General features: G+C 37.8%; 1 protein-coding gene across 1 annotated transcript; it reads left to right on the forward strand.

Annotated features, from left to right (window-relative positions):
• The first annotated feature begins 2,201 nt into the window (after nt 1–2,201).
• LOC306661941 (actin-related protein 2/3 complex subunit 2-like) lies at nt 2,202–3,464 on the forward strand. The gene has a single exon (XM_079141296.1). It carries the CDS (start codon nt 2,274–2,276, stop codon nt 3,171–3,173), a length of 900 nt encoding a protein of 299 aa, XP_078997422.1. The 5' UTR covers nt 2,202–2,273; the 3' UTR covers nt 3,174–3,464.
• The last annotated feature ends 9,974 nt before the right edge of the window (nt 3,465–13,438 follow it).

Below are 13,438 nucleotides of genomic sequence, written 5' to 3' on the forward strand. Positions count from 1 at the left end.
CAAATGAGGAGATGAAAGAACAAATGCAGGCATTAAATGAACACACTAATCAACAGTTAAAAGAGCAAATAACGGAAGCAAAAGAGCATTTCAATAAAGAGTTAGAGATACTGAAAAAAAAAAACAAACAGAAATCCTTGAAATGAAGGAAACAATAAACCAAGTTAAAAACACCATAGAAAGCATAAACAATAGGATAGATCAGCTGGAAGACAGAACCTCAGATACTGAAGACAAAATATTTAATCTTGAAAACAAGTTTGACCAAACAGAGAAGATGGTAAGAAATCATGAACAGAATCTACAAGAATTATGGGATATCATGAAGAGGCCAAATTTAAGAATAATTGGGATTGAGGAAGGCTTAGAGAAACAAACCAAAGGAATGAACAATCTATTCAATGAAATAATATCAGAAAATTTCCCAAATCTCAAGAATGAAATGGAAAACCAAGTACAAGAGGCTTATAGGACTCCAAATATGCAAAATTACAACAGACCTACACCAAGGCACATTATTATGAAAATACCTAACATTCAAAATAAAGACAGAATTTTAAAGGCTGTGAGAGAAAAGAATCAGATTACATTCAGGGGGAAACCAATAAGAATCTCAGCAGATTTTTCAATCCAGACCCTAAAAGCTAGAAGGGCCTGGAACAACATTTACCAAGCCCTGAAAGAAAATGGATGCCAACCAAGAATCTTATACCCAGCAAAACTTACTTTCAGATTTGACGATGAGATAAAATCCTTCCATGATAAACAAAAGCTAAAGGAATTTACTAAAAGAAAGCCGGCATTACAGAACATTCTCAGCAAAATATTCCATGAGGAAGAGATGAAAAACAACGATGTAAATCAGCAACGGGAGGAACTAGCCTAAAGGAATAGCCAAATAAAGGAGAAACCAAATCATGTCAAAAAACAAAAATGAGTCAAATGACTAGGAATACAAATCATATCACAATAATAACCCTGAATGTTAATGGCCTCAACTCATCAAACAAAAGACAGAGACTGGCAGATTGGATTAAAAAGAAAAATCCAACAATACGCTGCCTGCAAGAGACCCATCTCATAGAAAGAGATACCCATAGACTAAAGGTGAAAGGATGGGTAAAAACATACCATGCACACGGACACAGCAAAAAAGCTGGAGTATCCATCCTCATGTCAGATAATGTGGACTTCAAGCCAAAACTAGTCAGAAGGGATAAAGAAGGACATTACATACTGCTTAAGGGAAGCATAAATCAGCAAGACATAACAATCATAAATATCTATGCCCCGAACATTGGCTCATCCATGTACGTCAAACAAATCCTTCTCAATTCCAGAAATCAAATAGACCACAACACAATAATACTAGGTGATTTTAACACACCTCTCTCACCACTGGATAGATCTTCCAAACAAAAATTGAATAAAGAAACCATAGATCTCAACAACACAATCAACAATTTAGACTTAACCGACTTATATAGAATATACCATCCAACAAAGAACGAATACACTTTCTTCTCAGCAGCACATGGATCCTTCTCTAAAATAGACCATGTTTTATGCCACAAAGCTACATTAGCAAATGCAAGAAGATAGAGATACTACCTTGTACTCTATCAGATCATAATGGACTGAAATTAGAAATAAATGACAGAATAAAAAACAGAAACTTCTCCAATACTTGGAGATTAAATAATACACTATTATACGATGAATGGATAAAAGAAGACATCAGGAAGGAAATTAAAAAATTCTTAGAAGTAAATGAGAACAAAGACACATCATATCAAAATCTCTGGGACACTATGAAAGCAGTACTGAGAGGAAGATTTATTTCATGGGGCGCATTCAACAAAAGAAGTAGAAACCAACAAATAAACGACTTAACACTATAGCTCAAAGCCCTAGAAAAAGAAGAGCAGACCAACACCAAAAGTAGTAGAAGACAGGAAATAGTTAAAATCAGAGCCGAAATGAACGAAATTGAAACAAAAGAAACAATCGGAAAAATTAACAAAATAAATAGTTGGTTCTTTGAAAAAATAAAATTGATAAACCCTTAGCCACGCTAACAAAGAGAAAAAGGGAGAAAACTCAAATTACTAAAATTCGGAATGAACAAGGAAATATCACAACAGACACGAGTGAAATACAAAACATAATTAGAAGCTATTTTAAAAATCTGTACTCCGGGCTTGTCGGTGAGGCTGCAGCGGTGGCGGCAGCGCTCGGCAGGCGGGTTCAGGCTTCGGGGGCCAGCCGCAGCCATGATCCTGCTGGAGGTGAACAACTGCATCATCGAGGAGACGCTCGTGCTCAAGTTCGAGAATGCGGCTGCCGGAAATAAACCAGAAGCAGTAGAAGTAACATTTGCAGATTTTGATGGGGTCCTCTACCATATTTCAAATCCTAATGGAGACAAAACAAGAGTGATGGTCAGTATTTCTTTGAAATTCTACAAGGAACTTCAGGCACATGGTGCTGATGAGTTATTAAAGAGAGTGTACGGGAGTTTCTTGGTAAATCCCGAATCAGGATACAATGTCTCTTTGCTATATGACCTTGAAAATCTGCCTGCATCCAAGGATTCCATTGTGCATCAGGCTGGCATGTTGAAGGGAAATTGTTTTGCCTCAGTCTTTGAGAAATACTTCCAATTCCAAGAAGAGAGCAAGGAAGGAGAGAACAGGGCAGTTATCCATTATACAGATGACGAGACCATGTATGTTGAATCTAAAAAGGACAGAGTCACGGTAGTCTTCAGCACAGTGTTTAAGGATGATGACGATGTGGTCATTGGAAAGGTATTCATGCAGGAGTTCAAAGAAGGACGCCGAGCCAGCCACACAGCCCCCCAGGTCCTCTTTAGCCACAGGGAACCTCCTCTGGAGCTGAAGGATACAGATGCTGCTGTGGGCGACAACATTGGCTACATTACCTTTGTGCTGTTCCCTTGCTACACCAATGCTAGCGCTCGAGACAACATCAACCTGATCCACACGTTCCGGGACTACCTGCACTATCACATCAAGTGCTCTAAGGCCTATATTCACACTCGTATGCGGGCAAAAACATCCGACTTCCTCAAGGTGCTGAACCGTGCACGCCCAGATGCTGAGAAAAAAGAAATGAAAACAATCACGGGGAAGACATTTTCATCCCGCTAACTCTTGGGGACAGAGGAGGAAGCGCTGTGACCGAAGGCTGGACCGCTTGCTGCTGGATAATCGTAGCCCATCGTGTTGCACCTCTCCAGGTTCTTCAGGGACCCTCCTTTGGGTTCCATTTTGTACGCGTTTGGAAAATAATCTGCAGAAACGAGCTGTGCTTGCAAGGACTTCATAGTTCCCAAGAATTAAAAAAAAAAAAAAAAAAAAAAGAATTCCACTTGATCAACTTAATTCCTTTTCTTTTATCTTCTCTCCCTCACTCCCCTTCCCTCCCACCCTCTTTCCCCAGCTGTTTCGCTTTGCAATATGTTACTGGTAATGAGTTGCAGGATAATGCAATCTTAACTTGTTTTCTCCTAAGTATTTGAGTTCAAAACTCCTGTATCTAAAGAAATACGGTTGGGGACATTAATAAAGAAAATCTTTCTGTCTTAAAAAAAAAAAAATCTATACTCCAACAAAACAGAAAACCCCGAAGACATCAACAAGTTTCTAGAGACATATCAATTACCTAAACTGAACCAGGAGGATATACACAACTTAAATAAATCAATTTCAAGCAATGAAATAGAAGAGGTCATCAAAAGCCTACCAACAAAGAAAAGTCCGGGACCAGATGGGTTCTCAGCCGAGTTCTACAAAACCTTTAAAGAAGAGCTCATTCCAACACTCCTCAAAGTATTCCATAAAATAGAAGAGGAGGGAACCCTCCCAAACTCATTCTATGAAGCCAATATCACCCTGATACCTAAACCAGACAGAGACACATCGAGGAAAGAAAATTTCAGACCAATATCTTTAATGAACATCGACACAAAAATTCTCAACAAAATTTTAGCAAATTGCATACAAAAATATATTAAAAAGATAGTGCACCATGATCAAGTGGGTTTTATCCCAGGGATGCAAGTTTGGTTCAACATCCAGAAATCAATAAATGTCATTCACCATATCAACAGACTAAAAGTTAAGAATCACATGATTATTTCAATAGATGCAGAAAAAGCATTCGATAAAATACAGCATCCCTTCATGCTCAAAACACTAGAAAAAATTGGGGTAGTGGGATCATTCCTTAACATTGTGAAGGCCATCTATGCTAAGCCCATGGCCAATATCATTCTAAATGGTGAAAAACTGAAAGCATTCCCCCTAAAAACTGAAACAAGGCAGGGATGCCCTCTTTCACTTCTATTCAACATCGTTCTTGAGACTCTAGCCAGAGCAATTAGACAAACCAAAGAAATTAAAGGGATACGAATTGGAAAAGAGGAACTCAAACTATCCCTGTTCGCTGATGACATGATTATATATTTAGAGGAACCTGGAAATTCCACCAGAAAACTCTTAGAACTCATAAGTGAATTCAATAAAGTAGCAGGTTATAAGATCAATGCTCATAAATCCAATGCATTTTTATACATAAGTGATGAATCTTCAGAAAGAGAAATTAGGAAAACTACCCCATTCACAATAGCATCAAAAAAAATAAAATACTTGGGAATCAATCTCACAAAAGAGGTGAAAGACCTCTACAATGAGAACTACAGAACACTAAAGAAAGAAATTAAAGAAAACTTTAGAAGATGGAAAGAGCTCCCATGTTCATGGATAGGCAGAATTAATATTGTCAAAATGGCCATACTACCAAAAGTGCTATATAGATTCAATGCAATTCCAATTAAAATCCCAATGATGTACCTTACAGAAATAGAACAAGCAATTATGAAATTCATCTGGAAGAATAAGAAACCCAGAATAGCTAAAGCAATCCTCAGTAGAAAGAGCGAAGCAGGGGGTATCGCAATACCAGATCTTCAACTCTATTACAAAGCAATAGTAACAAAAACGGCATGGTATTGGTACCAAAATAGATAGGTAGATCAATGGTATAGAATAGAGGACACAGACACAAACCCAAATAAATACAATTTTCTCATACTAGACAAAGGGGCCAAAAATATGCAATGGAGAAAAGATAGCCTCTTCAACAAATGGTGCTGGGAAAACTGGAAAACCATATGCAACAGAATGAAATTAAACCCCTATCTCTCACCCTGCACAAAACTCAACTCATAATGGATCAAGGACCTCGGAATCAGACCAGAGACCCTGCATCTTATAGAAGAAAAAGTAGGTCCAAACCTTCAACTTGTTGGCGTAGGATCAGACTTCCTTAACAGGACTCCCATAGCACAAGAAATAAAAGCAAGAATCAACAACTGGGATAGATTCAAACTAAAAAGCTTTCTCTCAGCAAAGGAAACTATCAGTAATGTGAAGAGAGAGCCTATAGAGTGGGAGAATATCTTTGCCAATCATACTTCAGATAGAGCGCTAATATCCCGAATCTATAAAGAACTCAAAAAACTCTACACCAAGAATACAAATAATCCAATCAACAAATGGGCTAAGGAAATGAACAGACACTTCACAGAAGAAGATGTACAAGCAATCAACAGATATATGAAAAAATGTTCAACATCTCTAGTAATAAGAGAAATGCAAATCAAAACTACCCTAAGATTTCATCTCACCCCAATTAGAATGGCGATTACCAAGAATATAAGCAACAATAGGTGTTGGCGAGGATATAGGGAAACAGGTACACTCATACATTGCTGGTGGGGTTGCAAACTAGTGCAGCCACTCTGGAAAGCAGTATGGAGATTCCTCAGAAAGCTTGGAATGGAACCACCATTTGACCCAGCTATCCCACTCCTTGGCCTATACCCAAAGGACTTAAAATCAGCATACTACAGAGATACAGCCACATCAATGTTCATAGCTGCTCAATTCACAATAGCCAGATTGTGGAACCAACCTAGATGCCCTTCAGTTGATGAATGGATAAAGAAACCGTGGCATATATATACAATGGAATATTACTCCGCCATGAGGAATGACAAAATTATGGCATTCACAGGCAAATGGATGAAATTGGAGGATATCATGCTAAGTGAGATAAGCCAATCTCAAAAAACTAAAGGACGAATGATCTCGCTGATAAGCGGATGAGGACATGGGGGGGTAGGAGGGGTTAGTGTTAGGGTTAGGGTTAGGTTTAGGGTTAGGGATACGGAGGGTGGTAAGAATGAGGAAGAAAGGAATGTATAGAGGGAATAGAGGGGTGGGAGGGGAGGGGGGAAGGGAAAAAATAACAAAATGAATCAAACAACATTGCCCTATGTAAATTTGATTTTTAATTAAAATTAAAAAAAAATAATATGAGTACTTTCACAGCTAGTCGATTGGATACATTTAAATGCCAATTCCTCCATTCCAAATGTTTGGAATATCTAGATAAGAGCTGTTTGAAGAACATTATATTAAGAATTGATATATGTGTTTGCTTTGAAATTCACTCTGAAAGTTCTACAGTCAAGTTTTGTGTATGACAAAAGGAATGTGCATTCAAGGGAGGTGCTAGAGCTGTGTTAATTGTAGAGGCTGTGGTATCAACCCAGCTGATATACTATGCTGGAACAAACCTGTGTATGGACCTGCAAACAGTTTTCAGGAAGAGTCATGTCACATAGGGATACGCTTATGATAAGGGATGTTATAGTTTGGATATGAAGCGTCCCTGTTAATTCAATATGATTAGAGGTGAAGTGATTGAACTGTGAGAGCTGTAACCTAACTAGTCCATCCTACATTGAATGAACTGACTGGGTGGTAACTGTGGGGACATGGGGTGTAGTTGGAGGAGGTGGGTCACTGTGGGTGAGGCCTGGAAGGGTCATCTTCCCTGAAGTCCCTCTCTTCCTTTCTTTTTCTGCTTCCTGGCAACCATGACTGGAGCAGTGCTCCTCCACCAAGCTCTTCTGCCACAATGTCGTGCCTCAGAGTGGGCCCAACACAATGGAGTTGGCCGGCTATGGACAAAACCTTAGAAACTATGAGCTGAAATAAACTTTTCCTCCTCTAAATTGTTCTTGCCAGGTATTTTGGTCACAGTGATGAAAACCTAACATCAAGGAAGATGTAATTATTTGATGAAAATGTTCTGTTATGCTTTCAGTGGTGAGTTTTTAACAATAAAGCAAAGTAATAAACCATGAAGTTAAAATCAGCGTCAACTAAACCACATCATTTCCCTTTCTACTTGGTTTTGAAATTCAACTTTCCCTTTATTTACAGATGACATATCTAAGTGAGTTTTCCTTTGAAGAGAACTTAGAAAATGGAATAATTCACCCTGTGGATTTAGGAGATAATGTCATCTCCTCTGTGCAGGTTGACATACACATGTCACGAGCTGCCCAAGGGTGAGATCCAAGATGGTGGACTAGAGGGAGGCTGCATTCCCTGTTGCTCCATAATTTGAGATTCAAGCAGAGGAAATACTGTTTCTCTGTGAGGCAGTTGTTGCTGCCCACAATCCCCTGCCGTATATCCCTTATGTCCACCTGGATTACCCGCTGTCTGGCAGCATATAGCCTGCTTTTTGAGTGTGGATCGCTGACTGCTATTATACACCATTTGCCCATTTGCCTGCCTCTTGCTTATTGCCTGCCTTTCACCTACCCATCGCGCACTGCCCAACATCTACCCACTGATTGCTGCCATTAGCCTACAGACCCCCCACAGACTGCCAGTGGATTGCCTGCTGCCCTCTGTTGCCTGGAAGTCCATTGTCACAATACCTGCACATTTGGTTACATGTGGCTGCCGCCATTTTGGAACAACAACCAGGACCCGCAGGTTTGCCACCACGCTGCTGCCATCTTGGGGGCAAGACTACCTCAGTCTGGGGACTCAGACCAGTGCCTGGATATATATTGGGGTACCTACAGGTCTGGATGCACCTGAGGTCTCTCTGCTCCATGTGATAGTGGTTGCCATCTGGCTACCTCTTTGCAGGGTTGCTCCTTTGTGCAAGTGCATGCCTGGTGGTCTCTCTGCAAGTTGAAAGGGCACTGAGATCTTGGAACTGCAGCAAGACAGGGACTGGGGAAGTTGAAGCCCAGGTCCATCAGATTGCAGCTGGGTTTTCGTGGGTCAGTCTGGGTCTGGCAAGTCTGTGGAAAGTCAGAGACTAGGGGCAGTAACATGGGTTGAAGAAACTGGAGAAAACTGGGCTCTCTCTAGCTCAGTGAGTCCTGAAATGTGCAGGGACAGAAGGGGCCAGCTACAATGGATGGGAAAACTGTAAGAGGGTGTGAGGGCATCTTGCTGTTGGCTCACTCACCCAACCTGTCCAGTACCCACTGGACTGGAGCTAACATCAAACTTCAGACAATCCCACCTATCAGTGTAAAAGGGAAGCTGAGAAAATTTTTGAAAGCCAACAGAAGCAATCATTTAATTTTCCATTAGTCTTCACTGTTTTTTCTCTTTTTCTCCCTCTCTCTCACACCTCTATCATCTTTGAATCCAAATATTTTCATGCATCAGTTTATTGAGGAATGGGATATCAGAATAATATGACAGTTTTGTTGCTTATTCCTATATTTTTACTTTTTAAAAAAATCTGTATATTTTTTCTCTCACCTCCTTCATACTAACAGTCAACCTCTATTCATTCCTCACTTGCTCTTACTGTAAAAATTTTACCTCTATCTTCTCTCCTTCTCCCTCATAAACATCACATCTTACACTATTTCTGTTCCCTCATTGTCCATCATTTGAAACAGTAAAATCTTTTAGCAAATGTACTGTTTATACTGTAGACAATAATTGAACACTTCATTTCTGTCTATTGTGACAAAACTGTAAATGCCTATAGGAACCATTTGGTTTAAGGTTGCATATCATTTGCATTGGGTACTGTTGATATGATCTCCCCCTTAAAGGTGAGGTACTAGAAGCCTTCAGGGACATTAAAAGACTACAGGGTAGGATCTGTACTGCCTCGGCTCCATACCACTAGAGGAGAAGACACACAAACAACATGAAAATAACAAGGGAACAAAGCGCCTCAAACAAACCAAGATGTTCCAATGATAGAATCCATAGACAACACAGTAGAAGAAATGTCAAAAATGGGGTTTAGAAAATACATAGGTAGACTGATCTTTGAAATAAAGAATGGTATTGGAGAGAAAATACAGGAAGTGAAAGATCACTTCAATAAAGAGGCAGAGATTATAAAAAGGAATCAAGCAGAAATCCTTGAAATGAAGGAAACAATAAACCAAATAAAAAATTCAATGGAAAGCATCACCAACAGACTAGAAAGACAACCTCAGTCAATGAAGAAAAAATATACACTCTTGAAAATAAAGTTAACAGAGAAGATGTTAAGAAACCACGAACAGAACTTCCAAGAAATATGGGATAACATGAAAAGACCAAATTTAAGATTTACCAGAATAGACAAAGGTGTGGAAATACAAACCAAAGGAATACACAATCTTTTCAATGACATAATATCAGAAAACTTCCCAAATTTAAAGAAGGAAATGGAAAATCAACTACAAGAGGCTTACAGGACCCCGAAATATACCAAATAACAGCAGACCCACATCAAGGCATATTATAATGAGAATGACTAACATACAGAATAAGGATAGGGTTTTAAAGACTGAAAGAGAAAAAAAAAATCAAATTACACATAGGGGGAAACCAATTTGGATCTCAACTGATTTCTCAACCCAGACCCTCAATGCCAGGAGGTCTTGGAATAACATTTATCAAGCTCTGAAAGAAAATGGATACCAACTGAAAATTTTATATCCAGCAAAATTAAGCTTCAGATTTGAAGATGAAATAAAAACTTTCCATGATAAACAAAAGTTAAAAGAATTCTCAACTAGAAAACCTGCACTACAGAACATTGTCAGCAAAATATTCCATGAGGAGGAAATGAAACAAACAAACAAACAAACAACAACAAAAAAAAACAATGAAAATCAGTAAAGGAAGGAACTATACTAAAGGAAAGGTCAATTAAAGGAGAAACTAAGTCAAGTTAAAAACCAAAAATAAACCAAAATGATTGGGAATACAAATCATATCTCAATAATAACCCTAATGGTAATGATCTAAACTTATCAATCAAAAGATATAGACCAGATTGAATTAAAAAAAAAAAAAGACTCAACAATATGCTGTCTTCAAAAGACTCATCTCCTAGGAAAAGACATCTACAGACTGAAGGTGAAAGGTTGGGAAAAAACACATCACTCCTGTGGACTGTGTAAACAAGCAGGGGTTTCCATCCTTGTATCAGACAAAGTGGACTTCAAACCAAAGTTAGTCAGAGAGACAAAGAAGGACATTTCATACTGCCTAAGGGAATCATACACCAATAAGACATAACAATCATAAATATGCCCCCAAACAATGGAGCACCTACATACATTAAACAAACCCTTCTCAATTTCAAGAATCGAATAGAACACAACACAATAATACTGGGTGACTTTGACACATCTCTCTCATCACTGGATAGATCTTCCAAACAAAAACTAAACAAAGAAACTATAGAATTAAATGATACAATCAATGATTTAGACTTAATGGACATATATTGAGTGTTTCATCCATCATCAAGTGAATACACTTTCTTCTCAGCAGCATATGGATCCTTCTCTAAAATACACCATGTGTTATGCCACAAAACAACTCTCAGCAAATACAAAAAAAAAAAAAAAAAAAAAAAAATAGAAATACTATCCTGCATTTTATGAGCTCATAATGGAATGAAATAAGAAATCAACAACAAAATAAAAAATAGAAGCTACTCCAACACCTGGAGACTAATATGCTATTGAACGATGAATGGATAGCAGAAGAAATCAAAGAGGAAATTAAAAAATACTTAGAGGTAAATGAGAACACTGATAGAAAATATTAAAACCTATGGGACAATATGAAGTCAGTGCTAAGAGCATTGCATTGAGCTCATACATTAAAAGAATAAAAAGTCAACAAATAAACAACCTAACACTACATCTCAAAGCCCTTGAAAAGAACAAATCAACACCAAAAGCAACAGAAGACAGGAAATAATTAAAATCAGAGCTGAAATCAATGAAATTGAAATGAAAGAAATAATTAAAAAATTGAGAAAACAAAAAGTTGGTTCTTTGAAAAAAATAAATAAAATTGATAAATCCTCAGCCACACTAACAAAGAGAGGAAGAAAACTCAAAATACTAAAATTTGTGATGAAAAAGGAAATATCACGATGGATACTAGTGAAATAGAGAACATTATTAGAAACTATTTTGAACATTTATACTCCAACACTTAAAGACATCGACAAATTTCAAGAGACATCTGATCTACCCAAACTGCTGTAGGAGGACATACACAATTTAAACAGATCAATTTCAAGCAATGAAATAAAAGATGCCATCAAAAGCCTACCAATTAAGAAAAGCCCAGGACCAGATGGATTCTCAGCAGAGCTCTACAAGACCTTCAAAGAGGAATTGACACCAATATTTCTCAGTACACATCCAGCGTGGGTGAGGGAAAGGGTTTCTGTAGGAGGGAATGGGACGGCTGTAAATTAATTGCTAAGAAACTTATTTACTAGAAAAAAAAAACACAGGAGACAATTATCTCTTTTGAATCAGGGGGTGTGATGGATTGAATCATGCTAATATCTGGCTCTAACAAAAACTAGAGCTCACGGTTGGTTTATTTATAGCAGTATAGATCAAAAGGGGACCAGTAGAGCTTCTTCCATGAGAAACAAGACGGGGTGGAGTTAGGAAGCCATTTTGCTCTAGCTAGCTGGTCATGTGACACATCTAGGACATGCAAATTCTGGTGATGAGCCACTCTGCACAGAAACCACATACTTCAGGCCATCTGAAACAATCTCTCATCACTACCAGTTCCTGAAAGTCAGATTTGTGTGTCTGATGGCTCAACCAAGCCTGATTTTATTTGCTGGTCATGGATTGCTTCCCACAAATACTCCTCAGATTGTTCCATGAGATAGAAAAGGAGGGAACCCTTCCAAACTCATTCTACGAGTTACACCAAAACCAGACAGACACATCAAAGAAAGAAAACTTCAGATCAATATCCTTCATGAACACAGATGCAAAAATTCTCAATAAAAGTCTGGCAAATTGCATACAAGAACTTATTAAAAAGATAGTGCACCATGATCAAGTGGGGTTCATTCCTGGAATGCAAGGTTGGTTCAACATATGGAAATCAATAAATATAATATATCACATCAATAGACTTAAAGACAAGAATCATATGATTATCTCAATAGATGCAGAGAAAGCATTTGACAAAATACAGAACCTCTTCATGTTCAAAATATTAGAAGACCTAGGGATAGTAGGACCATACCTCAACATTGTAAAAGTTATGTATGCTAAACCCAAGGCCAATATCATTCTAAATGGAGAAAAACTGAAAGTATTCCCTCTAAAAACTGGAACAAGGATGCCCTCTTTCATCATGTCTATTGAACACTGTCCTTGAAACCCTAGCCAGAGCAATCAGAAAGACTAAAGAAATTAAAGGGATACAAATAGGAAGAGAAGAACTCAAACTATTACTATTTGCCAACAACAGGATTCTATATTTAGGAGATCCAAAAGATTCCACAACAAAATTTCTAGAACTCATAAATGAATTCAGTAAAGTAGCAGGATATAAAAATCTATACACATAAATCAAATGCATTTCTATATATAAGCAAGGAATCCACTGCAAGAGAAATTAGGAAAACTACCCTACTCACAATAAGCTCAACAAAAATAAAATACTTGGGAATCAATCTAATGAAAGAGGTGAAGACCTCTACACTGAAAACTACAGAACCCTAAAGAAAGAAATTGAAGACCTTAGAAGATGGAAAAATCTCCCATGCTCTTGGATAAGCAGAATTAATATTACCATAATACCAAATAGCAGAATTAATATTACCATAATACCAAATAGCAGAATTAATATTACCATAATACCAAAAGTGTTATAGAGATTCAATGCAATTCCTATTAAAATCCCAATGACATTCTTCATACAAATATAAAAATCAATCATGAAATTCATTTGGAAAAATAAGAGACCCAGAATACCAAGGCAATCCTTAGGATGAAGAGCGAAGTAGGAGGCATCATACTATCAGACCTTAAACTATACTACAGAGCAATTGTAACAAAAATTGCATGGTATTGGCATCAAAATAGATACGTAGGTCAATGGTACAAAATAGAAGACACAGAGACAAATCCACATAAATATGGTTTTCTCATACGAGACAAAGGAGAAAAGATAGCCTATTCAACAAATGGTGCTGGGAAAACTGGAAATCCATATGTAACAAAAATTAAACCTGT

Source organism: Sciurus vulgaris, assembly GCF_902686455.1.
Source record: "Sciurus vulgaris genome assembly, chromosome: 5".
Lineage (NCBI taxonomy): Eukaryota > Metazoa > Chordata > Mammalia > Rodentia > Sciuridae > Sciurus > Sciurus vulgaris.